Below are 27,982 nucleotides of genomic sequence, written 5' to 3'. Positions count from 1 at the left end.
GCTCACCTGTCATTCCCAGGACAGAGACGGGGCCCAGGTGCTGTCCTCTGAGGAGCCCATAGAGCAGAAACTTGTATTTCCTGCCAGGCTCCAGGCCCTCTATGGTGACCTCCCTCTGGTCTGCGGCCACAGGCACCGCCGAGGGCTGCCCATCTGTGTCCCTGTACCGGACCACAAAGGAGTCAAAGGGGCCCTGGGCCACTGTCCACAAGAGGCGCAGAGAATCCGAGGTCTCATCTGTCACTGTCAGCTCCCCCAGGCGGGGTGGGCGCTGCTGCTCCTTCTTCAGGGGAGCTGTAGGGAGAGCGGGGGCGGAGGGAGAAAACCTAGTTAAGAGCTGCCTTTACCTCAGCCCCGGCAGCTTCTGGGGGGAGGGAGGGTCAGCCACCTGGGGAGACAGGCAGGCTGCTGCAGCCCTGCCTTGTACGAAGGAGCCCAGTTTCCTCCTCTGGAGGCCGCTGCCCAAATTCCTTCCTGCCCCCACTCCCCCACTCTGAGATCAGCGTGCAGAAAATGCATAAAAGAGCACCTCATGAGAGAGTTGCGGCTGGGATTGCAGGAAGGGCCTCAGTTTCCCTTTGACCCCCAGTCCCCCAGAGCAGGAGTGTGGCCAGAGCTGAGAAAGGCTCCCAGAGGGTGTCTGGGTTGTCAGGGAGATGCCCCCAAATAGTCAGAGCTGGGCGGGACAGCCAGCCAAGCTCACGGGCTCCCATTGCCCAGGCATAAACTCACCCTCACTCACCATCAGCCTGGGCCCGCCTTTCCACCTGCTTCCCCAGCTCTGCACTCACAGCACTAGACCAGGGCAGCTGGGTCGGGCAGGGGGAGAAGCCAGGGGCAGAGCTGAGCGGACAAAGGGCAGAGCAGAGCACAAAAGAGACTTGTCTAGGTGGGTGTGGGTACTGACTGATGGGGGTTGGAAAAGCCTGTATCCAGTCTCCACAATGAAGGTCTGGGGAAGAGAATTACGGAGCCTGAGAGCCCCAGGCCCCAGCTGGCTGTGCGCCCCATCCTTGTCTGGCCAGGGTGACTCATGGTCCTGGAGGTGGGGTAAGGGTCAGTGACCCACCTCCATCCCTTCCTCGGGGGCTGAGTATTGGGCACAAGACACCAGATTTTTCCATAGTCTTTTTGCAGCCAAACCCTCCCATATTTTCCACTTCTTGCCATAGGGCTGGAATGAAGGGAGGAAGATGTGAACATTTATTGAACCCCAGCAGATTTTAGTCATAACCGTCATGCAGGTGTGGAAACTGAGGTTCAAGGAAAAGAAGTGGCCTGTTGAAGGCCACACAGCTGGCGGTCAGAATTTGAACACAGGCCTGCTTGGCTCCAAAGTCTGAGTTCTTCTTATTATACTGCTAATCAGTGAATGAAGGAAATAAATGCTTGGAACAGTGCCTGGCATTCAGCAGGGACTCAATAAATATTTGCCTTTCGTGTTAGGATTGTCATGCCAAGGCTGAAGGGAGGAGAATAAACTTTGCGGGAAGGCCCTGGGGCCAACTCTGGGGGCTCAGATGAAAGGAAGCTCTGGAAAAAGGCGGGGGGTGGGGCGCGGGGAGTGGGGTGGAGGCAGGGCCAGGGCTCACCCGTGCTGCCTTCAGCAGAGATGGGGCCCAGTCGTTTCCTGCCTCCCAGCCCATAGAGCAGAAACTTGTATTTGCTATTGGGCTCCAGGCCGGGGATGGTGATCTCGCGCTGGTCTGAGGCCACAGGCACCACGTGGGGCTGCCCGTCCCTGTCCTTGTACTGAAGCACGAAGGAGTCAAATTCGCCCTCGGGGACCGTCCAGGAGAGGCCCATGGAGTCTGGGGTCACGTCCGTCACTGTCAGCTCCCCCAGGCGGAGAGAAGGTTTAGTGTCTGGGACTGGAAAAGAGAGAGGTGCATGGAACGTGACAGAAATGAAGCCGACAGAGCCTCCTCGGGGCGCTAGGGCTCTGGGAGCTGGTTCTGGGTGCTGGGAGGGGGTGACCAGGTCACATGTCAGGAAGAGGGAAGGCAGAGGAGTAGGGATAAAAGAGGAGCCAGGCAAGAAAGCACGTGTCCCTCGGGATGTAGGAGGAGTAGGATGGGAATGAGGGGGTAACGGGGTACTCAGGACCTGGATTTCACTGGACCCAGTAAATAAATGGGTCTGGAGTGTGGAGCACAGAAACGTGAAATTCCACAAGGGAGTGGAGGATGGTCAGGGGGCTCCAGGGTTAAAGGCGGCCTCCAGCCCTCACTCACGGGTCTTTGCGTCTGCAGAGACTGGACCGTGTTGTTTCTCATCCTGGAGTCCGAAGAGTAGGAACTTGTACTTGTGGCCCGGGGCCAGACCCGAAACCGAGACCTCTCGGAGGTGTCCACCCACGGGCACTGCCTGGGGCTGCCCCTGCACATCCTTGTATCGGACCAGGAAGGAGTCGAAGGGGCCCTGGTCCACTGTCCAGGACAGGTGCACTGTGTCTGAGGTCACGGCTGCCACAGCCAGCTCCCCCAAGCGGGGTGCCACGGGGGGCTCTGTGTTCAGGGAGGCTGGAACAGAGCAGAGAAGGCTGTGGTCAATGGCAGGACCCTGGGCCAGAGAGGGAGGGCTGTTCCCTGGCTATGAAAGGAACATTTGTAGCAAACTCTTCTAACTGCTTAACATGTCCCAGGCATTGCTGTAAGCAGTTCACAAACAGTACACTTAATCCTCACACGACAGATGAAGTAGATGCTTTTATCCTTATCACCCTCACTTGACGGGCATCTGCGGCACAGAGAGGTTAAGAAACATTTGAAAATCACACAGCGTCTTAGAGCAGGATTCAAACCTAGAGAGCCTGATTCTGTAGCCACTCTCCGAGCCACTAAAATGCTTGGTTAGGGAGACTGAGGAAGCCACACGTGAACAACTGAGCGAGCCTGAGCTGCCAGATCGAGAAGACAGGAAGAAAGCCGAAACGCATGAGGCACAGGCTGCTTGCCCAGCTACCCTGAACACACTGTCCATCAGCCGCCACTCAATTCAAGGATGAGGCGGGATCGTCAGCACCACGTGAGAAAAGAAAGGGACCCAGAGGCCCATCTGTGAGGAGTGCTGAGATCCAAAGGGGGAAACAAGAGAGCAACAGAGGGAAACCTGGGAGTCAGGGCCTGACCCCTCACTCACCGGTCACGCCCACGGTGGACACGGGGCCCACACGCCGCCCCCCGTGCAGGCCGTACAGGTGCATCTTGTACTTGCGCCCGGGCTCCAGGCCCCCAGCGGTCACCTCACTCTCCTCGCCCCCGACACGCACCACCTGGGGCCCGTCCCTGCCCTTGTACTGGATGGTGAAGGAGTCGAAGTGGCCCTGGGGGACGGTCCAGGAGAGGCTCAGCGAGTCCGGGGAGGATCCTGTCACCGTCAGCTCCCCCAGGAGGGGCTCCTCGGGGGCCTCCGAGGCCTCTGTGCTGGGTTCTGTGGGGCTGGGGGTGTCTTCCTCTGCAGCTGAGGAGAGACACAGAGAGGGTGAGGCAGGGTCCTAGGTGATGTCCTTGGGTCTCCCCCCAAGGCTTGGCCCCGGCTCCGGGCCCTGAAGTCAGTTCAGAGAAGCCCGTCCTTGGGGCTGGGTGGTCCTGTTCAGCTGACATCTCATAAACATGCCTGGAGCCTCCGGGGTCAGCTGTGGGGGACCAGGGCAGCCACCAGCATGGCTCACAGAGGCCCTTCCCTGCCCAGGGGGACACACTGGTCCTCAGGGAGCCTGGAGGAGGCACACAGGGCACCATGGCTCAGCCTCGAGTAGAGGGGCCTCCTGCACCCCACTCACCCATCACCTGAGAGAGGGTGATCTTCCCACGAGGTCCCACCCTGGGGCTTCCACCATCCACTCACTTGTCACCCCGATGACAGAGACGGGGCCCATGCGCTGGCTGTCATGGAAGCCGTACAGGTTCATCTTGTACTTGTGGTCTGGCTCCAGGCCCGAGATGGTGACCCCGTCCTGGTGCCCTGGCACCCTCACTGCCTTGGGCTGCCCGTCCCCATTCTTGTACTGGATCAGGAAGTGGTCAAACTGGCCCTCGGGGATGGTCCAGGAGAGGCTCAGGGATTCGGGGGTGGCGCCTGTCACTGCCAGCTCCCCCAGGTGCGGCTTGATGGGCGGCTCGGGGGGCGCAGTGGACGGGGCTTGTGTGGTCATGGCTTTGTTGTCTGGATCTGGACAGAGACATACAAGACAGGTGAGGTCTCCTCAGTCCTCAGTTCAGCATATAAAGTGGTGTATTACAAAATTAAAATAATAAGGAACAGGATGTGTCCACAGTAGCTCTAACTCTTATTCTTTCTGCTCCCTATATCGGCCTTCCTGTCACCTTACCCTCATCTGTCCTGCCCTCACCCCCTACCTACCAGCACCCCTCCTAGGACACAGGCTCACATGGCCACTGTGCTCTGGGCCTCCCTCCACTGGGGTCTCGTTGGCATCTTACTGCCTTTGGCTAATGTCTTGCCTCCCAAACAGCTCAGAACCCCTGCCCCACTTCTCCAGTCAGAAACCTGGAGTCTTCCTGGATCTGTTCCTGTCCCCAGCTGCCATCAGACTCAGCGTCCAATTCTCTCTCCCAAGTTCCTCCTGTGTCTCCTCACTCCCCACACCTGCAGCCCCACCGTCCCTGTCTGGGCCGCCCTTACCTGTCACCTGGGTTATCACCTCCCCATGGGTCTCTCTGCCTCCCTCCTCCATCTGTTCTTCACAGGAAGCCAGAATGAGCCCTTAGATGCACATCTGATGGTGTCAGTCTCAGCTTAAAACTGTGCAGCAACCCTCTTTATCCCCTGGAGAAATCCCTGGCTTCCTGAGCTCTCCACCCCTCTCTCTTCCTACCTCTCCACCCCCATCGCAAGACTATCTCCCCCACTCAGAGGATTTTGCACAAAATCCTCTCATGTGCCGTGATGTTCCTAGTTTCCAGGCTTTGTACCAGCTGTGATGTTGATCTGATGCACCCTTCATCTTATCTCTAGGTGTCACCAAGCAACGCCTGCCCAACCTCAGGTCTCAGCTGTCCCGTGGGAACCCGTGGGCAGGCAGGTGGGCGTAGGCATCGCTGCCCAGTCTTGGTCTGGCCGCGGGGCTTCCTGTCATATACACATCCTCCTTTGCTCCATTTGCTGGTTCACAGCCTGTCTGTGAGCCCCAAAGGTTAAGAACTGGTTTCTCCGCCGTATCCAAGGTTTCTCTCAGTGAACTTCCTCAGTACTTGGCTCAGGCCACCCACATCTTTGTTGAACCATAGGCGTCATAAGTCTGTTAATACCCAAACGATGAGGCTAGGGGGCGTTTCAGTCAAGACACTGCATTCTGAGCATGCTCTGTCTTCCTCCACAGCCTCTAGTCAACTACACAGAGGCTGAGCCTCTGAGAGGACTCAGGGATGCAAGTATGATTCTGTTCAATAGATTCTAAGAAAGTGTCCAGTTCCTTTGCTGTGAGGAGTTTTAGCAGTGTGGACCAGCAGCATCAGCATCATGGAGGATTTTATTTGCTTTTTTTTTTTTTTTTTTTTTTTTTGCGGTACGTGGGCCTCTCACTGTTGTGGCCTCTCCCGTTGCGAAGCACAGGCTCCGGACGCGCAGGCTCAGCAGCCACGGCTCACAGGCCCAGCCGCTCCGCGGCATGCGGGATCCTCCCGGACCAGGGCACGAACCCGTGTCCCCTGCATCGGCAGGCGGACTCTCAACCACTGCGCCACCAGGGAAGCCCCTGTTTGCTGTTTTTTTTTGGCTGCATCAGGTCTTAGCTTTGGCACGTGGGATCTTGTTGTGGCATGTGGCATCTTTCACTGTGGCACACGGGCTTCTCTCTCTAGTTGTGGTGCGTGGCCTCAGTAGCTGTGGCACGTGAGCTCTCTAGTTGTGGCTCGTGTGCTTGGTAGTTGCAGCACGTGGGCTTAGTTGCCCTGTGGCCAGGGGTTGAACCTGTGTCCCTTGCGTTGGAAGACAGATTCTTAACCACCGGACCACCAAGGAAGTCCCTCATGGAAGATTTTAGAAATGCAGAATCTCTGGCCCCAGCCCAAATCTGAATCTGCCCTTTAACAAGATCCCCAGGCCATCTGATGTCCTAAAGAAGAAGTGCTGTCTAGAATATTTATGTTTTCACAAAGATGGTAATAAAGGGAAACTCTTCCAGGACCTGGCTTCCCCACCCTGCATCCCACTCCCCCAAATTCACTTACCAGTCACGCCCACGGTGGACACGGGGCCCACACGCCGCCCCCCGTGCAGGCCATACAGGTGCATCTTGTACTTGCGCCCGGGCTCCAGGCCCTCAATGGTCACCTCACTCTCTTCGCCCCCGACACGCACCACCTGGGGCCGCCCATCCTTATCCTTGTACTGGACGGTGAAGGAGTTGAAGCGGCCCTGGGGGACGGTCCAGGAGAGGCTCAGCGAGTCCGGGGAGGATCCTGTCACCGTCAGTTCCCCCAGGAGAGGCTCTTTGGGGGGCTCCGGGGCCTCTGTGCTGGGTTCTGTGGGGCTGGGGGTCTCCTCCACAACCTCCTGGAGGGCTGAGAAGAGAGATTGGGGGCAGAGGCTTAGATGGTGACTTGCCCTGATTGCATCCAGCAGGGTACTCCTCAGGCTGCAGGACCGGAGGCTGGCTCAGCCTCTGGGTGCGCCATTTGGTGACTGCATGCTAGAGAGACTGCGACGGGCTTGACCCCATCTCATACTGGCTGGCAGGCACCATGAACCTTCAGAAGGCAATTCGGACATACACGTCAGGAGCCCAAATACTGCTCATTTCCTTCGACCCAATAATCTCATTTCTGGGCAGCTATCCTAAGAAAATTATTAAAAAGCAGGAGAAGTTGTATCACAGGAGTTCATTTTGGGATTATTCATGACAGCGAGATGTGTCAGGGCCCCAGAGGAGCCGCAGAAGCAGATTAATTTCGTTAGGGCACTCTCACCACAAAGCGTCCAATAACCATTCAAATGATGATTACTGCAGGCTGTGCGGCCACAGGGTAAATGCTCTCAGTGTGACTTGCATACGAAAAAAGGAAGAGCCAAGAATTACATGAACATTCTGCCACCTTAAAACACGCGCGGCATGGAAAATGCAGAAAGAGAGGATGTGTTACGTACATTGTTATGAATGGTGGTTCTTGGGTCAGAAGGTGGTCCGGTAAGAGATTTTTTTCCCTACTTTCCAAACTTTCCATCATGTTGCTATATTCTTTTCACAGAAAAATACAGACTTAAAAAGAAATCCTGAGTTATAAAAATTAGTAAGTCGGTGGAGGATGTGGATGGGGACATGGGTCCCTCTGTACTTCGCATGTGCTTGTGATTTGCATGATAGAGGGTTCCTCTGTCTGGAGTATCTTCAGGAGAGGAGAGTGAACCTCCCAGAGGCAGCGACGCCCCCAGCAAAAGACTGACTCAAAGAGGGGCTGTGTTCTTCCACATGCAGAGGAACTCTGGTGAAATACTGTCACAAGGCATAAGAATCTGGCTGACAGTGACTTAGAGAAGCCAGCCTGACTGCAATTTTGGAATTTAATTCACCTTGTGATTTTTTTCTCCTAATTTCTTAGAGACTAGAAATTGTAACTTTTTCATAATCAGAAATAAGTTGCAAGAATGATGAGGGGGAAAGACAGAAGGAATACAAGAGAGGAGAAGACATTTTGAAAAAATTTTTTTCCTGATTATAAAAGAAACGCTTGTCATTTAAGAAAATGTAAACGACACATAATGGAATAAAACAGAAACAAAAGTCCTGGGACATTCTATCCTGTCTCACAAACCATGCATCCCACGGGCGTTTCCTTCCAGTTGTCTTACCACGCAAGTTATTTTCAGGTGGTTGTGATTAGCCTCCTTACAAAAATTTTAAACTCTTTCTTTATTGTAATAATATAAAGTAATTGTCTTATGTTGAAACATTTCAATGATGCCATAGTAGGTCATTTTAGAGATGTTGTCTAATTACTTAATCATCTCAATGTGGTTCGATGTTGGGTTGTTTTTTCTTCCTTTTTTTTTGTTTATAACAAAGAATGCTGTGATTTGTATTTAAGATGGAAAGAAAAGAAAACTCTAGTAACGTCACGCTTGCTCTGTGCCTGACACATTTCACCCTTGGAGGGAGCCAGTGACTGACCATCAGAGGAGGCCACATTACTGTGAACAAGGAGGCTGTAGGTTGGCAAAGGCCAGGGCACTACACACGGGTCATGGCCCAGGGCCATGGAGGGAGGACATAAAAGGGGAACAAAGGCTGGTGAAAGAGCAGAACAGTCAACCAGCTCACCCATGAGGAAAAGGTAGCTCTCCCCCAAGACCGCCTGAGCCCCACCCTCACTCACCGGTCACGCCCACGGTGGACACGGGGCCCACACGCCGCCCCCCGTGCAGGCCGTACAGGTGCATCTTGTACTTGCGCCCGGGCTCCAGGCCCCCAGCGGTCACCTCACTCTCCTCGCCCCCGACACGCACCACCTGGGGCCCGTCCCTGCCCTTGTACTGGATGGTGAAGGAGTCGAAGTGGCCCTGGGGGACGGTCCAGGAGAGGCTCAGCGAGTCCGGAGAGGATCCTGTCACCGTCAGCTCCCCCAGGAGGGGCTCCTCGGGGGCCTCCGAGGCCTCTGTGCTGGGTTCTGTGGGGCTGGGGGTGTCTTCCTCTGCAGCTGAGAAGGAGAGACACAGAGAGGGTGAGGCAGGGTCCCAGGTGATGTCCTTGGGTCTCCTCCCAAGCCTTGGCCCCGGCTCCGGGCCCTGAAGTCAGTTCAGAGAAGCCCGTCCTTGGGGCTGGGTGGTCCTGTTCAGCTGACATCTCATAAACATGCCTGGAGCCTCTGGGGTCAGCTGTGGGGGACCAGGGCAGCCACCAGCATGGCTCACAGAGGCCCTTCCCTGCCCAGGGGGACACACTGGTCCTCAGGGAGCCTGGAGGAGGCACACAGGGCACCATGGCTCAGCCTCGAGTAGAGGGGCCTCCTGCACCCCACTCACCCATTACCTGAGAGAGGGTGATCCTCCCACGAGGTCCCACCCTAGGGCTTCCACCATCCACTCACTTGTCACCCCGATGACAGAGACGGGGCCCATGCGCTGGCTGTCATGGAAGCCGTACAGGTTCATCTTGTACTTGTGGTCTGGCTCCAGGCCCGAGATGGTGACCCCGTCCTGGTGCCCTGGCACCCTCACTGCCTTGGGCTGCCCGTCCCCATTCTTGTACTGGATCAGGAAGTGGTCAAACTGGCCCTCGGGGATGGTCCAGGAGAGGCTCAGGGATTCGGGGGTGGCGTCTGTCACTGCCAGCTCCCCCAGGTGCGGCTTGACGGGAGGCTTGGGGGCTGTGGTGGGCAGGTCTGTTGGGGCTGCGGTCATTTCTTGGTCTTTTTCTGAGTCTGGATCAAGAGACAAAGAGAATGGGTGGACATGCTTTGTGGGTTCCCTCCTAACAGGGGATGGATTTCTCCCAGACACACCAGGGACCCTGCAGCCTGGAAGCCAGTGCTCCAGGATTAAGACATCATTTCCAGGACTTCCCTGGTGGCACAGTGGTTAAGAATCCGCCTGCCAATGCAGGGGACACGGGTTCGAGCCCTGGTCTGGGAAGATCCCACATGCCACGGAGCAACTAAGCCTGTGTGCCACAACTACTGTGCCTGCGCTCTACACCCCGCGAGCCACAACTACTGAGCCTGCGTGCCACAACTACTGAAGCCTGCGTGCCTAGAGCCCGTGCTCCTCAACAAGAGAAGCCACCGCAATGAGAAGCCCGCGTACCACAACAAAGAGTAGCCCCCGCTCGCCGCCACTAGAGAAAGCCCTCGCACAGCAACGAAGACCCAACGCAGCCAAATAAATAAATAAATACATTTACTTACTAAAAAAAAAAAAAAGACATCATTTCCCTGGTTTGAATGTTCACTTTCTAGCAGACAGAGCACACACTTTTGGAGATGTCAAGATGGTAGGGTGGGACCCCTATGACCTCAACATGTGCAGCATGGAACCTGTAGGAGCTGCTGAGTAAATTCATTTAGTGGGACAGGACTAATGCTTTGTAATAGCACCACACCTAACCGACACGTCACATCAGGAGGTACATGTGCTCAGGTTCGTATTTTCCTTTAATACCTCCTCTGGTTTAGAAGTCTTTTCTGAGCATTTGAGAAACAAATTTAGATTTCACAGTTGAGGGCAAAGAGATGAGACCACATGAGATCATCTTTGTAGATGGGTTGCTTTTGGACCTTGTATTAATTCTCTTGCCATCTTACAGCAGGGATGACCCATCACGCCCACAGATTTTTTTTGTCTTTTCTGTTCTGCACAGGGTTTTATTCTGCCTTAATAGCTGAATTACAAAATCATCGTGTTTCATAACTCCATTGAGTTTGGGAACCAGGTTTTAAGCATGTAGAGGGTAACAGCTACAAAAGAGCTTAACGAAAGCAACCAACAGCCATGTCAGGGAGTAATTAATGAAGAGAAAATGCCTTGTTAAGTTGCACATATGACTAATATTCACTATTGAAGTAATAGTATCCATGTTAGCAGGATTCCATCTTGATACAGCATACATGGGTATCAGTTTGGGGGTTGGGGAACAAATACAATTGTACCCACTGAAATCAATGATAATTATAAGAATTCACCCCAAGGGTTTTCAAGAACTAATCTTCTTCCTCAGAAGGAGGGAGCCTGTAGTTACCAAACATTGTGTGTGAGACAAGCCACATTCATGCCCACCCTGCCAGACAGGTGTGGTTATTCCTTCTGTGTGGATAAGGATAGGGAGGCACAGAGAGGTTGAGTGACTCCCTCGAGGTCACACAGCTCTAATGGGCTGAGGCTAGGGCCAGCCCCAGGTCTGCCTGAGTCTGTGCTATTTCTCTGGCACACTGCCTCTTCAAGGACTCAAGAAGCCCACGTGTAAAGGGTGAGACAGCTAAGGTGACACCAAAGGCTTGGAGTGCAGACAGGCACAGAACTGCTCCCAGTAGCCTGGGAGGCTCAGTCTCAAAAACAGTGGGAGAAAAACACCTGGATAGTGGCAATAAAAGGGAAACTGAGTCCAGCTCAGGGCAGGGCCAGTGTCCTATTGTACACTCACCAGTTAAACCGACAGTGGAGACAGGGCCCACGCGCTGGCCGCTGTGGAAGCCGTACAGGTTCATCTTGTACTTGTGGTCTGGCTCCAGGCCCGAGATGGTGACCCCGTCCTGGTGCCCCGGCACCCTCACCGCCTTGGGCTGCCCGTCCCCGTTCTTGTACTGGACCAGGAAGTGGTCAAACTGGCCCTCGGGGACGTTCCAGAAGAGGCTCAGGGAGTCAGGGGTGGCGTCCGTCACAGTCAGTTCTCCCAGCTGTGGCTTCAAAGGGGGGCTGGCAGGGGGCTCCTCTTTAGGGGCTGGGAAGAGATGCAAACAGAATCATTCCTGTTGCTGGAAGGAACTGTCGAGGCCCTGCTCTCCTGGATTCAGGCCCGAAGGTGGGTCAGCTATGTGGGCCTAACTTAAGATGCATTTCTGCTTATGAGCATCAAAAGCTCTTTGTGGCCTCCTTATGGTCCATCAAATGTGCCAGGCAGCTTATTGCCTCAAGGCCTTTGCACTGACTGTTCCCTCTTCCTGAATGTTCTTTCCCCAGATGTCTGCATGGCTCATGTTCACACTTCCTTTCATTCAAATGTCACCATCCCTTTAGGGCCTTCCCTGACCACCCTATTTAAAATCCCAATTCTCCCAATTTCATCCTATCTTTCTTACTTGGACCTGATTCCAACAACAAATTGCAAAATAACAATTATGACACAATCAGGAAACTGTAGCACTATCTGGATATCTGATTTTTAAAGGTACAACCATTGTATCATGGTTATTTCTAAACAGTCTTTTTGAAAAGAGCAGTACACTTAAATATGTAATAACGGGGACTTCCCTGGTGGCGCAGTGGTTGAGAATCCACCTGCCAATGCAGGGGACACAGGTTCGATCCCTGGTCCGGGAAGATTCCACATGCCGCGGAGCAACTAAGCCCCTGTGCCACAACTACTGACCCCGTGTGCCACAACTACTGAAGCCCATGCGCCTAGGGTCCCTGCTCTGCAACAAGAGAAGCCACCGCAATGAGAAGCCCGTGCAGCACAACGAAGCCCGCTCGCTGCAACTAGAGAAAGCCCACGTGCAGCAGCAAAGACCCAACGCAGCCAAAAAAAAAAAAAAATGTAATGATGAAGTAAAGAGTGTATGGAATAAGTTTAAAAATATTGCAGCAGTATATCCATACAATGGAATATTATTTGGCTATAAAGGAATGAAGTACTGCTACATGCTACAACATGGATCAACCTCAAAAATGTGCTTGGTGGACTTCCCTGGTGGCGCAGTGGCTGGGAGTCCGCCTGCCGATGCACGGGACACGGGGTCGTGCCCCGGTCCGGGAGGATCCCACGTGCCGCGGAGCGGCTGGGTCCGTGAGCCATGGCCGCTGAGCCTGCGCGTCCGGAGCCTGTGCTCCGCAACGGGAGAGGCCACAGCAGTGAGAGGCCCGTGTACCGCAAAAAAAACCCCAAAAAAACCCCAAAAAACAAACCAAAAAAACCGTGCTTGGTAAAAGAAGCCAGACACAAAAGAACACGTATTGTATGATTCTAGTTATATGATGCGTCCAGAAAAGGCAAATCTACAGAGACAAAAAGTAGATTAGTGGGGACCGGAACTGGGCATGGGAATGGGTCTGGACACCAGGTTTCTTCTTGAGGTGATGGAAAAGTTCTAAAATTAGTAAGTGATGCTGGTTGTACAACTCTGTAAATACACTAAAATTGGTAAGTCGTATACTTAAAACCGGTGAATTTTATGGTATGTAAATTATACCTCAATAAAGCTGTTAATAAAGAAAACATGCTAGTCGGGGAGGGTGGGAAGTGAGTGGGGTCTGGATGAGCTAGACTGGCCAGGGGTTGAGTTTTGGTTGAAGTGGGGTGATTGACATATGGGAGTTCATTATGCTATTCTTTCTCTTTGGGTATATGTTTGAAATTTTATGTAATAAATACTTGTTGAGAATTAGCATTTCATGGCATTTGTCCCAACACCCAAAAAGAGCTCTTTTCAGAGTTCCCAGGCAAAGCAGAGAGCCACAAACAGGTCAGTGCATGACTGACTTGGAGGCCTCAGTCCCCAACGGCCTCTCTCAAATGGGCAAAGCACTTCCCTGGAGCTTGTTCTTCCTGCCCCCAGATCACACCTGTCCTGAGGTGTTGAATGGACAATGGATGGGTTAGAGGTTCAGGAGTTTTAGGGTCCTGGGTCTTCAGTGGAAGACGCTCAAGAGGCTCTACTATCAGACCTTTCCTGAGACCTCATCCCGAGGGCCCTCACTCACCGGTCACGCCCACGGTGGACACGGGGCCCACACGCCGCCCCCCGTGCAGGCCGTACAGGTGCATCTTGTACTTGCGCCCAGGCTCCAGGCCCCCAGCGGTCACCTCACTCTCCTCGCCCCCGACACGCACCACCTGGGGCCCGTCCCTGCCCTTGTACTGGACGGTGAAGGAGTCGAAGTGGCCCTGGGGGACAGTCCAGGAGAGGCTCAGCGAGTCCGGGGAGGATCCTGTCACCGTCAGCTCCCCCAGGAGGGGCTCCTCGGGGGCCTCCGAGGCCTCTGTGCTGGGTTCTGTGGGGCTGGGGGTGTCTTCCTCTGCAGCTGAGAAGGAGAGACACAGAGAGGGGTGAGGCAGGGTCCCAGGTGATGTCCTTGGGTCTCCTCCCAAGCCTTGGCCCCGGCTCTGGGCCCTGAAGTCAGTTCAGAGAAGCCTGTCCTTGGGGCTGGGTGCTCCTGTTCAGCTGACATCTCATAAACATGCCTGGAGCCTCCAGGGTCAGCTGTGGGGGACCAGGCAGCCACCAGCATGGCTCACAGAGGCCCTTCCCTGCCCAGGGGGACACACTGGTCCTCAGGGAGCCTGGAGGAGGCACACAGGGCACCATGGCTCAGCCTCGAGTAGAGGGGCCTCCTGCACCCCACTCACCCATCACCTGAGAGAGGGTGATCCTCCCACGAGGTCCCACCCTGGGGCTTCCACCATCCACTCACTTGTCACCCCGATGACAGAGACGGGGCCCATGCGCTGGCTGTCATGGAAGCCGTACAGGTTCATCTTGTACTTGTGGTCTGGCTCCAGGCCCGAGATGGTGACCTCGTCCTCGTACCCTGGCACCCTCACAGCCTTGGGCTGTCCGTCCCCGTTCTTGTACTGGATCAGGAAGTGGTCAAACTGGCCCTCGGGGATGGTCCAGGAGAGGCTCAGGGATTCGGGGGTGGCGTCTGTCACTGCCAGCTCCCCCAGGCGAGGCGTGACGTGAGGCTCAGGGGTGGTAGAGGGAGATTCTGAAGGTTCATTCTCTTCCTCATTTGGGGCTGAACACAGACATGGAGAGAGAAGGACCTGAGAGAGGGGCACGGTGTCCACGGGGACTCTGCCCTCCTCCAGGCCCTCACAGACACCTGGAAGGAAGCCGAGTGGGCAGAGTTCTTTTGCTCACCTGTCAGGGCCTCGACGTGCACAGGACCCACACGCTGCCCATCGTGGAGACCGTACAGGCTCACCAGGTATCTGTGGTCGGATTCCAGGCCAGAGAGGGTGATGTCATTCTGGTTGCCCCCTAAATGGACTACTTGGAGTTTCCCCTCCTCGTCTGTGTACTGGACCTCAAAGGAGTCAAATTCTCCCTCAATCACGGTCCAGGAGAGATGCAGGGTGTGTGGGGTGCCCTCCTGCACAGTCACCTCCCCCAGACGGGGCTCAGATGCTGGAGGGCTGGGGGCCTCAGTCTCAGCTTCGACTTCTTCCCTGGGGGCTGGTTCAGAGAGACAGGTAGAGATGGGTGACTGGTTTGTCACTGCACCAAGACTCTCCAAGAGGATGGAAGGAGGGGAGGAGGTGAAGACAAGAGGTCAGTAATAAAAAGGACCAACTACTGATACACAGTGAATTTCAAAAGCATTATGTTAAGTGTAAGAAAAACACAAAAAACTGTGCACTGTATGATTCTGTTAAAGGAAAAGCTTAAAAAGGAAAAACTATAATGATAGAAAGCAATTAGTGACTGTCAGAAGCTGGGGGTGGGGAAACTGACTGCAAATGAGCATAGGGAAACTTCTGGAGTCAATGTTTTCTATGTTTGTTGTGGTAATGGTTTCACTGAATTATGAGCTTAACATGGGTGAATTTTATTGTATGTAAATTATGCCTCTATGAAGCTGATCCCTTCCCCCAAAAGAAGGAGTGTAGGGAGCTCTGAACTCGTGTGTCTCCACCAGACCAGGAGAGCCAGGCGGGCAGGAGGCACAGTGTGTCCCCCAGCTGCACTCACCGGTCACGGCGACGGTGGAGATGGGACCCACACGCTTGCCCTTGTATAGCCCGTAGAGCAGCAGCTTGTACCTGCGGGCAGGGTCCAGGCCTGAGACACTGACCTCCCTGAGGCTGCCCTCCACGGGCACCACCTGGGGTTGCCCATCTCTGTCCTTATACTGGACCACAAAGGAGTCAAACTGGCCCTCAGGGACCGTCCACGAGAGGCCCACGGAGTCTGATGTCACGCTGGTCACCTGCAGCTCCTCCCCCAGACGTGGTTTTGTTCCAGCCTCGTCCACAGCTCTCCGGGTCTCTGAGATGGAAACACAGGAGGAAATGGTTGCGTTGTTTCTTGAAGCCTGGGTGATGCTGAAGGGAAGGACTGAGAGGTCTAAAGACAGGGCTGTGCGATGGCTGCAACCTGCAGGGCTGGATCTTCCGGCTTGTGCAAGGAGAGGGGGCACTGGATCCCAGCCACAACAGCTGGAGCCAAACAACAACCGTGATGGCAGCCACCGTAACTGACCACAGGACCTTCCCCTGGCCTCCAGATCAGAGATGCCCCCCTGCAGGGGCTGCCCTCACCTGTGGTGCCCTCGGCGGTGAGGGGGCCACGGCGCCTCTTGCCCAGGAGGCCGTAGAGGAGGAATCTGTACTTGCGGCTGGCGTCCAGAGGGCCGATGGTGACTGAGCGCTCGTGGCCCTCTGCAGGCACCACCCGGGGCCCGTCCCTGTCCTTGAACTGGACCACAAAGGAGTCAAAGTGGCCCTCGGGGACTGTCCAGGAGAGGCGCAGTGAGTCTGGGGTGGGGTCTGTCACCCACAGCTCCCCGAGGCGGGGTGGGGCTCCTGGGCTGGTGTCACCTCGAGCAACTGACAGAGAGGAAAGGTTCTTGTGTTTATTTTTTTTTTCCAAAACGACTCCTTGACTGCCTCCCACTGGAGAATGGAAAAACCCAGAACTGCCCAAATGATCAGTGCTTCCCCCCAATATTTCCATCACCCTCCCATGCCTGCCAGCATCCCCAACTGGCCCTGCCTCTGTCCACTTAACCAGCGCAGGGAGGGGTCTTCTGTCCTGAGACATCTCTGGGAGAAGAGATTCCCTAGCTAGCTGTTTATCTTATTCCTCTTGCTGTCCAGGCTCTAAGCACCTAGTAGAGACTATTTCCTTAGCAGGGTGCAGCTTATCACAGGCTTGGTCTGCTTATTTCCTTTGGCCAAGGAACCCACTCTTTGTGATCTGACTGCTCCCTGGGGAAATCCAAGGGTCCTGGGGATGTCAGAGGGGGAACAGGATCCCTGATGGGGGCAGACAGCTGGTGGGGAGGTAAGGTATTACGACGGAGGTGACCCTCATGGGACCCAGTGGAGGAGTGGGGGCTGCCTATGTGTGAGGCGGGTATGGGGAGAAGAAGGGGAGCTCACACGGGAGAAGGATCTGGTATCTGCCCAAGAGGCCATCCCGAGGCCTGAGAAGGAGCTGGCCTTCTGACTTCTTGGACAGCAAGGATGCTGACGGCATTGTTATTGTGAGAGTTTTCTGGCAACAGGGAGCCCCCAGGGGCAGGGGAGTGCCTGGACCAAAACCCAAGACAGGGGCACAGCTGGGCTGGGCCTGACTGGGTCTGACTGGGCAGCCAGTCTTGGGCTCCTCTGGTCCCCAGTTTCTGAAGCTCCAGGAAGAGGGCAGAGGAGGAAAGGGGTCCCTCTGGGGAGGAAGATATGGGACCCAGTGTGTCTGGGCCAGTAGGTGGGAAACTGGGTGAGAGTCAGAGGGAAGACTCCTCAGGAGGTGATGGCTACACAGGGCTGAGGACTCACAGGCCAAGGGAGGTGGAACGGCTCCTGGCTCCCTCCCCTGTATCTAGCCCTGCTGTTTCTCCTGTTCCACCTTCCAGGAAGGGGTCTGAAGGAGGCTCCCCCGTTCAATAGAAGTAGGAATTATGAGAAGAGGGGAAAAGTCAGCAGGGGAAACTGATCCAGGAACTGGCCCCATTTTCCTGGTTCTCATCTGCCTGGGATCGGGGCAGGCAATGTGGCTTTTCAAATAAAATGGAACAGGTGGATGAAGCGGAGACCCAGCGGAAGGGAGAGGTGATAGGGCAGCGTGAGGAAGGGCAGCAGGGCTGGGGCCTCAGGCTCAGCTTCGTGGGGGTCCCTCTCACCTGTCTTTGCCTCCACAGAGACTGGGCTGTGGCGTTTCCCGTCCTGGATCCCAAAGAGCAGGAACTTGTACTTCCTGTCGGGCTCCAGGTCGGCGATGGTGACCTCACGCTGGTCTGCAGCCACAGGCACCGCCTGGAGCTGCCTGTCCCTGTCCTTGTACTGGACCACGAAGGAGTCGAATTCACCCTCGGGGACTGTCCAGGAGAGGCCCACGGAGTCCGGGGTCACATCCGTCACTGTCAGCTCCCGCAGACGTGGCTCAAGGGGGCGCTCTGTGCCCGGGGCTGGAGAAAGCGGAGCTAGGATCCAGGAGGACAAAGAACATGGCTGAGACCTCTGGCGGGAGAAATCCCCCCTCACAGGGCTCCTGGGCTCCGAGGGCCTTAGAGGGCTTTGAACTGAGATGGGAAACAGTTACATCTCTTTTGCACTGATCTCTAAGTGAAATGTAGCATTTCTTTCAATGATGAATATAGGAAACCAACCACGGTGGTACTAGCAGTGCTTGTAACCCTGTCACCAATAGGAATCACAGAGATTGTCACATCACCTTAAAATTACTGCAGAAACTTCAAAATACCCTTTACAGAGATTGGTTCAAGATGGCGGAGTAGAAGGACGTGAGCTCACTCCCTCTTGCAAGAGCACCGGAGTCGCAACTAACTGCTGAACAATCATCGACAGGAAGACACTGGAACTCACCAAAAAAGATACCCCACATCCAAAGACAAAGGAGAAGTCACAATGAGACGGTAGGAGGCGCACAATCACAGTAAAATCAAATCCCATAACTGCTGGGCGGGTGACTCACAAACTGGAGAACACTTATACCACAGAAGTCCACCCACTGGAGTGAAGGTTCTGAGCCCCACGTCAGGCTTCCCAAACTGGGGGTCAGGCAATGGGAGGAGGAATTCCCAGAGAAACAGACTTTGAAGGCTAGTGGGATTTGATTGCAGGACTTCAACAGGACTGGGGGAAACAGAGACTCCACTCTTGGAGGGCACGCACAAAGTAGTGTGCACATCAGGACCTCGGAGAAGGAGCAGTGACCCCATAGGAGACTGAAGCAGACCTACCTGCTAGTGTTGGAGGGTCTCCTGCAGAGGCCGGGGGTGGCTGTGGCTCACCATGAGGACAAGGACACTGGCAGCAGAAGTTCTGGGAAGTACTTCCTGGCATAACCCTTCCCGGAGTCCACCATTAGCCCCACCAAAAAGCCGGGTAGGCTCCAGTGCTGGGCCGCCTCAGGCCAAACAACCAACAGGGAAGGAACCCAGCCCCACCCATCAGCAGACAAGTGGATTAAAGTTTTACTGAGCTCTGCCCACCAGAGCAACACCCAGCTCTACCCACCACCAGTCCCTCCCATCAGGAAACTTGCACAAGCCTCTTAGATAGCCTCATCTACCAGAGGGCAGATAGCAGAAGCAAGAAGAGCTACAATCCTGCAGCCTGTGGAACAAAAACCACATTCACAGAAAGATAGACAAGACGAAAAGGCAGAGGGCTATGTACCAGATGAAGGAACAAGATAAAACACTAGAAAAACAACTAAATGAAGTGGAGATAGGCAACCTTCCAGAAAAAGAATTCAGAATAATGATAGTGAAGATGATCCAGGACTTCGGGAAAAGAATGGAGGCAAAGATGGAGAAGATGCACGAAATGTTTAACAAAGACATAGAAGAATTAAAGAACAACAAACAGAGATGAAAAATACAATAACTGAAATGAAAACTACACTAGAAGGAATCAACAGCAGGATAACTGAGGCAGAGAAAGGATAAGTGACCTGAAGACAGAATGGTGGAATTCACTGCTGCTGAACAGAATAAAGAAAAAAGAATGAAAAGAAGTGAAGACAGCCTACGAGACCTCTGGGACAACATTAAACGCAACAACATTTGCATTATAGGAGTCCCAGAAGGAGAAGAGAGAGAGAAAGGACCCAAGAAAATATTTGAAGAGATTATAGTCAAAAACTTCCCTAACATGGGAAAGGAAAGAGCCACCCAAGTCCAGGAAGCGCAGAGAATCCCATAGAGGATAAACCCAAGGAGAAACACGCCGAGACACATAGTAATCAAATTGGCAAAAACTAAAGACAGAGAAAAATTATTGAAAGCAGCAAGGGAAAAACGACAAATAACATAAAAGGGAACTCCCATAAGGTTAACAGCTGATTTCTCAGCAGAAACTCTACAAGCCAGATGGGGGTGGTATGACATATTTAAAGTGATGAAAGGGAAGAACCTACAACAAAGATTACTCTACCCGGCAAGGATCTCATTCAGATTCGATGGAGAAATCAAAAGCTTTACAGACAAGCAAAAGCTAAGAGAAGTCAGCACCACCAAACCAGCTCTACAACAAATGCTAAAGGAACTTCTCTAAGTGGGAAACACAAGAGAAAAAAAGGACCTACAAAAACAAACCCAAAACAATTAAGAAAATGGTCATAGGAACATACATATGTACATAGGAACATATGTACATAGGAATGTACATTACCTTACATGTGAATGGATTAAATGCTCCAACCAAAAGACACAGGCTCGCTGAATGGATACAAAAACAAGACCCATATATATGTTGTCTATAAGAGACCCACTTCAGACCTAGGGACACATACAGACTAAAAGTGAGGGGATGGAAAAAGATATTCCATGCAAATGGAAATCAAAAGAAAGCTGGAGTAGCAATACTCATGTCAGATAAAATAGACTTTAAAATAAAGAATGTTACATGAGACAAGGAAGGACACTACATAATGATCAAGGGATCAATCCAAGAAGAAGATGTAACAATTATAAATATATATGCACCCAACATAGGAGCACCTCAATACATAAGGCAACTGCTAACAGCTGTAAGAGAGGAAATCGACAGTAACACAATAATAGTGGGGGACTTTAACACCTCACTTACACCAATGGACAGATCAGCCACACAGAAAATTAATAAGGAAACACAAGCTTTAAATGGCACAATAGACCAGATAGATTTAATTGATATTTATAGGACATTCCATCCAAAAACAGCAGATTACACTTTCTTCTCAAGTGCACACGGAACCTTCTCCAGTATAGATCACATCTTGGGTCACAAATCAAGCCTCAGTAAATTTAAGAAAACTGATCTCATATCAAGCATTTTTTTTTTTTTTTTTTTTTTTTTTTTTGCGGCATGCGGGCCTCTCACTGCTGTGGCCTCTCCCATTGCGGAGCACAGGCTCCGGACGCACAGGCTCAGCGGCCATGGCTCATGGGCCCAGCCACTCCGCGGCATGTGGGATCTTCCCAGACTGGGGCACGAACCCGGTGCCCCGGGTTCATGCTTGATATGGGAAGCCCCATATCAAGCATTTTTTCTGACCACAACACTATGAGATTAGAAATCAATTACAGGGAAAAAAATTTTAAAAACACAAACACATGGAGGCTAAACAATACGTTACTAAATAACCAAGAGATCACTGAAGAAATCAAAGAAGAAATCAAAAAAAACCTAGAGACAAATTACAATGAAAACATGACTATCCAAAACCTATGGGATGCAGCAAAAGCAATTCTAAGAGGGAAGTTTATAGCAATAAAAGCCTACCTCAAGAAACAAGAAAAATCTCAAATAAAAACTCTAACCTTACACCTGAAGGAACTAGAGAAAGAACAAACAAAGCCCAAAGTTAGTAGAAGGAAAGAAATCATAAAGATCAGAGCAGAAATAAATGAAATAGAAACAAAGAAAACAATAGCAAAGATCAATAAAACTAAAAGATGGTTCTTTGAGAAGATAAACAAATTGATAAACCATTAGCCAGACTCATCAAGAAAAAGAGGGAAACTACTAGAGAAGGGACTTGAGGATATGGGGAGGGGGAAGGGTAAACTGTGACAAAGTGAGAGAGTGGCATGGACATATATACACTACCAAACGTAAAATAGATAGCTAGTGGGAAGCAGCCGCATAGCACAGGGAGATCAGCTAGGTGGTTTGTGACCACCTAGAGGGGTGGGATAGGGAGGGTGGGAGCGGGGGAGATGAAAGAGGGAAAAGATATGGGAACATATGTATATGTATAACTGATTCACTTTGTTATAAAGCAGAAACTAACATACCATTGTAAAACAATTATACTCCAATAAAGATGTTAAAAAAAACAAAATAAAATATGACACAAATGAACTTATCTATGAAACAGAAAGAGAATCAGGGACATACAGAATAGACTGGTGGGACTTCCCTGGTGGCACAGTGGTTGAGAATCTGCCTGCCAATGCAGGGGACACGGGTTTGATCCCTGGTCCAGGAAGATCCCACATGCCATGGAGCAACTAAGCCCATGCACCACAACTACTGAGCCTGCGCTCTAGAGCCCGCGTGCCACAACTACTGAAGCTCGCATGCCTAGAGCCCATGCTCCGCAACAAGAGAATCCACCACAGTGAGAAGCCCGTGCACTGCAACAAGAGTAGTCCCTGCTCACGGCAACTGGAGAAAGCCCGCGCGCAGCAACAAAAACCCAACCCAGTCAAAAATAAATAAAATTAAATATTTAAAAAAAAAGAAAAAGAGGGAGAGGACTCAAATCAATAAAATTAGAAATGAAAAAGGAGAAGTTACAACAGACACTGCAGAAATACAAAGCATCCTAAGAGACTACTATAAGCAACTCTATGCCAATAAAATGGACAACCTGGAAGAAATGGACAAATTCTTAGAAAGGTATAACCTTCCAAGACTGAACCGGGAAGAAATAGAAAATATGAACTGACCAATCACAAGTAATGAAATTGAAACTGTGATTAAAAATCTTATAACAAACAAAAGTCCAGGACCAGATGGCTTCACATGTGAATTCTATCAAACATTTAGAGAAGAGCTAACACCCACCCTTCTCAAACTCTTCCAAAAGTTGCAGAGGAAGGAACACTCCCAAACTCATTCTATGAGGCCACCATCACCCTGATACCAAAACCAGACAAAGATGCTACAAAAAGAAAATTACAGACCAATATCACTGATGAATACAGATGCAAAAATCCTCAACAAAATACTAGCAAACAGAATCCAACAACACATTAAAAGGATCATACACCATGATCAAGTGGGATTTATCCCAGGGATGCAAGGATTCTTCAATACACGCAAATCAATCAATGTGATACACCGTATTAACAAACTGAATAATAAAAACCATATGATCATCTCAATAGATGCAGAAAAAGCTTTTGACAAAATTCAACACCCATTTATGATAAAAACTCTCCAGAAAGTGGACATAGAGGTAACCTACCTCAACATAATAAAGGCCATATATGACAAACCCACAGCAAACATTCTCAATGGTGAAAAACTGAAAGCGTTTCCTCTAAGATCAGGAACAAGACAAGGATGTCCACTCTCACCACTATTATTCAACATAGTTTTTGAAGTCCTAGCCATGGCAATCAGAGAAGAAAAAGACATAAAAGGAATACACATTGGAAAAGAAGAAGTAAAACTGTCACTGTTTGCAGATGACATGATACTATACATAGAGAATCCTAAAGATGCCACCAGAAATCTACTAGAGCTAATAAATGAATTTGGTAAAGATGCAGGATACAAAATTAATGCACAGAAATCTCTTGCATTCGATACACTAATGATGAAAAATCTGAAAGAGAAATTAAGGAAACACTCCCATTTACCACTGTAACAAAAAGAATAAGACACCTAGGAATAAACCTACCTAGGGAGACAAAAGACCTGTATGCAGAAGACTATAAGACACTGATGAAAGAAATTAAAGATAATACAAACAGATGGAGAGATATACCATGTTATTGGATTGGAAGAATAAATATTGTGAAAATGACTATACTACCAAAGCAATCTACAGATTCAGTGAAATCCCTATCAAATTACCAAAGGCATTTTTACAGAACTAGAACAAAAAAATCTTAAAATTTGTATGGAACCACAAAAGACCCTGAATAGCCAAAGCAGTCTTGAGGGAAAAAAACATAACTGGAGGAATCAGACTCCCTGACTTCAGATGATACTACAAAGCTACAGTAATCAAGACAATTTGGTACTGGCACAAAAACAGAAATATAGATCAATGGAACAGGATAGAAAGCCCAGAGATAAACTCACACATCTATGGTCAACTAATCTATGACAAAGGAGGCAAGGATATAAAATGGAGAAAAGACAGTCTCTTCAATAAGTGGTGCTGGGAAAACTGGACAGCTACATGTAAAAGAATGAAATTAGAACACTCCCTAACACCATACACAAAAATAAACTCAAAATGGATTAGAGACCTAAATGTAAGACTGGACACTATCAAACTCTTAGAGGAAAACACTCTTTGACATAAATCACAGCAAGATCTTTTTTGATCCACCTCGTAGAGTAATGGAAATAAAGACAAAAATAAACAAATGGGACCTAATGAAACTTAAAAGCTTTTGCAAAGCAAAGAAAACTACAAACAAGACAAAAAGACAACCCTCAGAATGGGAGAAAATATTTGCAAACGAATCAATGGACAAAGGATTAATCTCCAAAATATATAAACAGCTCATGCAGCTCAATATTAAAAAAACAAACAACCCAGTCCAAAAATGGGCAGAAGAACTAAATAGACATTTCTCCAAAGAAGACATACAGATGGCCAAGAAGCACATGAAAAGCTGCTCAACATCACTAATTATTAGAGAAATGCAAATCAAAACTACAATGAGGTATCACCTCACACCAGTTAGAATGGGCATCATCAGAAAATCTATAAACAGCAAATGCTGGAAAGGGTGTGGAGAAAAGGGAACCCTCTTGCACTGTTGGTAAGAATGTAAACTGATACAGCCACTATGGAGAACAGTATGGAGGTTCCTTAAAAAACTAAAAATAGAATTACCATATGACCCAGAAATCCCACTACTGGGCATATACCCAGTATATGAGAAAACCATAATTCAAAAAGACACATGCACCCCAATGTTCATTGCAGCACTATTTACAATAGCCAGGTCATGGAAGCAGCCTAAAGGCCCATCAACAAATGATAAAGAAGATGTGGTACATATATACAATGGAATATTACTCAGCCGTAAGAAAGAACGAAATTGGGTGATTTGTGGAGACGTGGATGGACCTAGAGTCTGTCATACAGAATGAAGTAAGTCAGAAAGAGAAAAACAAATATTGTATATTAACGCATATATGTGGAACCTAGAGAAATGGTGCAGATGAACCGGTTTGCAGGGCAGAAGTTGAGACACAGATGTAGAGAACAAATGTATGGACACCAAGGGGGGAAAGTGGCGGGGGTGGTGGTGGTGGTGGTGGGATGAACTGGGAGATTGGGATTGACATGTATACACTAATATGTATAAATTGGATAACTAATAAGAACCTGCTGTATAAAAAGATAAAATAAAATTCAAAAATTAAAAAAAAATACTCTTTACACTCATCACTGCTTCTAAATGTGGGTAGGTTATTAAACATGCCACTAAGTCTTGCTATTTAATGAACTAATGATGAAGTTCCTGTATTACTGAATCATAAATTCGAGTTTTAAAATATTTTTGATAATCGGTTAATCAATAGAATTGGTTACCTTTGTAATCCTATGTGTTTTACTTTATGGATTTTAAGCCATTGCTCTGAAAGGGGTTCACTGGTCTCACCAGACACCATAGCACAAAACTGGTGGCAACCTGTGCCCAGGAAGCATGAGGGGCGGGAGAGGCTGGGAGCCACGAGCAAGGGCCGCTTCCCTGAGGGAGCGAGATTCTGGCTTGGCCAGAAGGGAACACAGCTCAGGCCAGGGCGCTGAGGGCCCCTGAGAAGAGATTCAAGGGATGTGTGTTCTTTAACCCCAATGAAAAAGGGCAGCAGGGGGAGGTGGTAGCTGGGTCCAAGTCACAGCAGGTTGTAAAGAGAGGGAAGGAAACAGCTGTGGACAGTCAGAGAGACAGTGTTTGGCTAGACTCAGGTCAGATGGGAGGAAGACAATCCTGCCTGGGGGAGGAGACAGAGTGGAGGTGGAGACTGGAGGGTAGGCAAGGTTCCAGCTCAGGAGAGGAGCCAAGGGCTCAGGTAATAGACTGGGGAGGACCTGCAGGGGCCACTGAGGCAGGACCTGAGAGAGAGGCTAGGGGAGGGGGTGGCCCCGGGTAACCAGGGATGGGAACTACCTTTACCCACGCTCACTCACCAGTCATGGCTACCACAGAGAGGGGGCCCACACGCTGCCCACCATGTAGCCCGTACAAGTTCATCTTGTATTTGCGTGCAGGCTCCAGGCCGGGGACAGTGGCCTCTCGCTGGTCTGCGGCCACAGGCACCGCCTGGGGCTGCCCGTCCCTGTCCTTGTACTGGACCACGAAGGAGTCAAACTGGCCCTCAGGGACTGTCCATGCAAGGCCCACGGAGCTGGGGGTCACATCTGTCACTGTCAGCTCCCCGAGGCGTGGCTCCCGGGGGGGCTCGGTGGCTGCGGGAGTCTCTTCTGGTTGTGGAGCTGAGATAGAGATGGTGGGAGGCTGTTAGGAAAAGCCCCTCTTCCCCTTGTAGTAATATGTGTGTTGTTTTTGTGGTGCCCACCGGGTGGTTCTGATGTAAGACTACACTGATTGGCGACATCTGTCTGGCCAACAACCCTTCACTAAATCCCTGCCAGAATCCGGGGCTGTGCTTGCGGGGAGGGGTGTCAGCCACCACTGAGATCCTGGGAAAGTGGCTGAAGTTCCATCTGTGCATCTCTGGCTCCAAAGACCTCCTTTCCAGACCTCCCTGCTGGCCCCCAGACTTGTGTTTGCTCAGCGTCTTCCTTGGGTGCCTAACTGATGTCTCAAACTCAACAAGTCCAAAACCGAGCTCAGGGGCTGCTGCCACACCTGTTCCCTCCCCAGCTTTCCCACCTCAGCAAAACCACAGCTTCATTCTCCGAGTCATCCCTGAGTCCTCTCTTCCACCCCTCAGCCGGCCTGCGAGGAAATCCTGTCCGCACTACCTTCAGAAGCTGACCCCCTTCCCCCTCCCCAACTCCACCGCCACCATCCCTAAGCACACATGCTCTTACTGGACTATAGCACAGTCTCCTAAATCCCCTCCCTCCTCCACCCTCATCCCCTTTGCTCTGTTCCCCACTGTTAACACATTAGTCAGAGTCTGTTCCCGCAATGGCTTCCATCTCACTCAGAGAAAAAAACAGGTCCTTACAATGACCTCCAAGGCCCCACCTGTTTATCTCTCACATCACCCTCCCCATTCCAAAACACTCCTCACTTGTCCACAGACATTCAGGCACCTTCCCTTTGCTCCGGATGCTCTTCCCCAGAGGCCTGCGTGGCTTGTCCTCTCCCTCCTGCAGGTCCTCTTCTCAGGGAGGCCCTTTCCTGCCTGCTTCCCGCCCACTCACCATCTCACCTACTGGGCTTTGCTTTTCTCCCCAGCTCTTGTCACTGTCACATACGGTCTCACTGACATATTTGTGCAATTTGGTGCCTGTCTCCCTCTGACAGAATGTGAGCTCTCAGCAGGAGCTTTGCCTTGTTCGCTGCTGTGTCCCCAGCACTGGCACCCAGTGGGTGCTCCACAAATGTTTGTTAAATGAATGAATAGTCTGCACGTCTGGAAAAGGCCAAGCTCAGGACCTGCTGGTCCCCATTACCCCAGAATGAGCTGAGTCTGGGAAGCCCTGCTCATTAGTGACCAGCCTAGAAGGTGGTCCCAAGAGGCAACTGGCAGAGGGGTAGCTGAGTGAGTGGGGTTCCCAAGAGCTTGTTTCTCTGGCTCCTGTGGGAGGACAAGACTAGGCTCTGTACTGATAAAACCTGCTTTAAAAACAGGCTGGGGGCTTCCCTGGTTGCGCAGTGGTTGAGAGTCCGCCTGCCGATGCAGGGGACACGGGTTCGTGACCCGGTCTGGGAGGATCCCACATGCCACGGAGTGGCTGGGCCTGTGAGCCGTGGCCACTGGGCCTGCGCATCTGGAGCCTATGCTCCGCTACGGGAGAGGCCACAATGGTGAGAGGCCCACGTACCACAAAAAAAAAAAAAAAAAAAAAAAAAAAAAAAAAACAGGCTGGCATGGGACTTCCCTGGTGGTCCAGTGGTTAGGGCTCCACGCTTCCACTGTAGGGGGCACGGGTTCAATCCCTGGCCGGGGAACTAAGATCCCACCAGCCGTGTGGTGTGGCCAGGCTGGAGTTGAGGCCTCAGGAGGATAGCAATAAGTCTGAGTGGGGAGGGCAGGGATGCAGGCAGCTGAAGGTGGGCCAGAACAACCATCACGTACTGAGCTTCTCCCAGGTACAGGTGCCAGGCCACGCGTGCGTTGTGTTTCATTTCATTTGCCTTCTAGCTCTGCTGGTTCCTTTAGCATCCGTTTCCTGCGTCTCTGTACTTCTTTCCATGAGAGAGAGAAACTGTCCCTCACCATCAAGCCTTATCATTGGTGGTCTGG

The 27,982-nt window shown here is 51.3% G+C and overlaps 1 protein-coding gene across 1 annotated transcript in view; it reads right to left on the bottom strand.

Moving 5' to 3' along the window:
- Nucleotides 1–27,982, bottom strand: part of TNXB (tenascin XB) — a 60,240-nt gene that overhangs the window by 5,093 nt on the left and 27,165 nt on the right. The window contains exons 14-29 of the mRNA XM_082848480.1: nt 25,731–26,036; nt 17,515–17,814; nt 15,932–16,219; nt 15,363–15,659; nt 14,532–14,846; nt 14,083–14,406; nt 13,372–13,692; nt 11,096–11,392; nt 9,048–9,380; nt 8,337–8,657; nt 6,195–6,527; nt 3,850–4,173; nt 3,142–3,462; nt 2,235–2,522; nt 1,593–1,871; nt 7–294 (exon numbers count right to left, since the gene is read on the bottom strand). Of these exons, the coding sequence (XP_082704606.1) occupies nt 7–294; nt 1,593–1,871; nt 2,235–2,522; nt 3,142–3,462; nt 3,850–4,173; nt 6,195–6,527; nt 8,337–8,657; nt 9,048–9,380; nt 11,096–11,392; nt 13,372–13,692; nt 14,083–14,406; nt 14,532–14,846; nt 15,363–15,659; nt 15,932–16,219; nt 17,515–17,814; nt 25,731–26,036 (4,935 nt within the window). The remainder of the gene's footprint in view (nt 1–6; nt 295–1,592; nt 1,872–2,234; nt 2,523–3,141; nt 3,463–3,849; nt 4,174–6,194; nt 6,528–8,336; nt 8,658–9,047; nt 9,381–11,095; nt 11,393–13,371; nt 13,693–14,082; nt 14,407–14,531; nt 14,847–15,362; nt 15,660–15,931; nt 16,220–17,514; nt 17,815–25,730; nt 26,037–27,982) is intronic.

Source organism: Leucopleurus acutus, assembly GCF_964270905.1.
Source record: "Leucopleurus acutus genome assembly, chromosome: 10".
NCBI lineage: Eukaryota > Metazoa > Chordata > Mammalia > Artiodactyla > Delphinidae > Leucopleurus > Leucopleurus acutus.
Note: the sequence above shows the minus strand (reverse complement) of the source record. Positions and strands in the feature narration are given on the sequence as shown.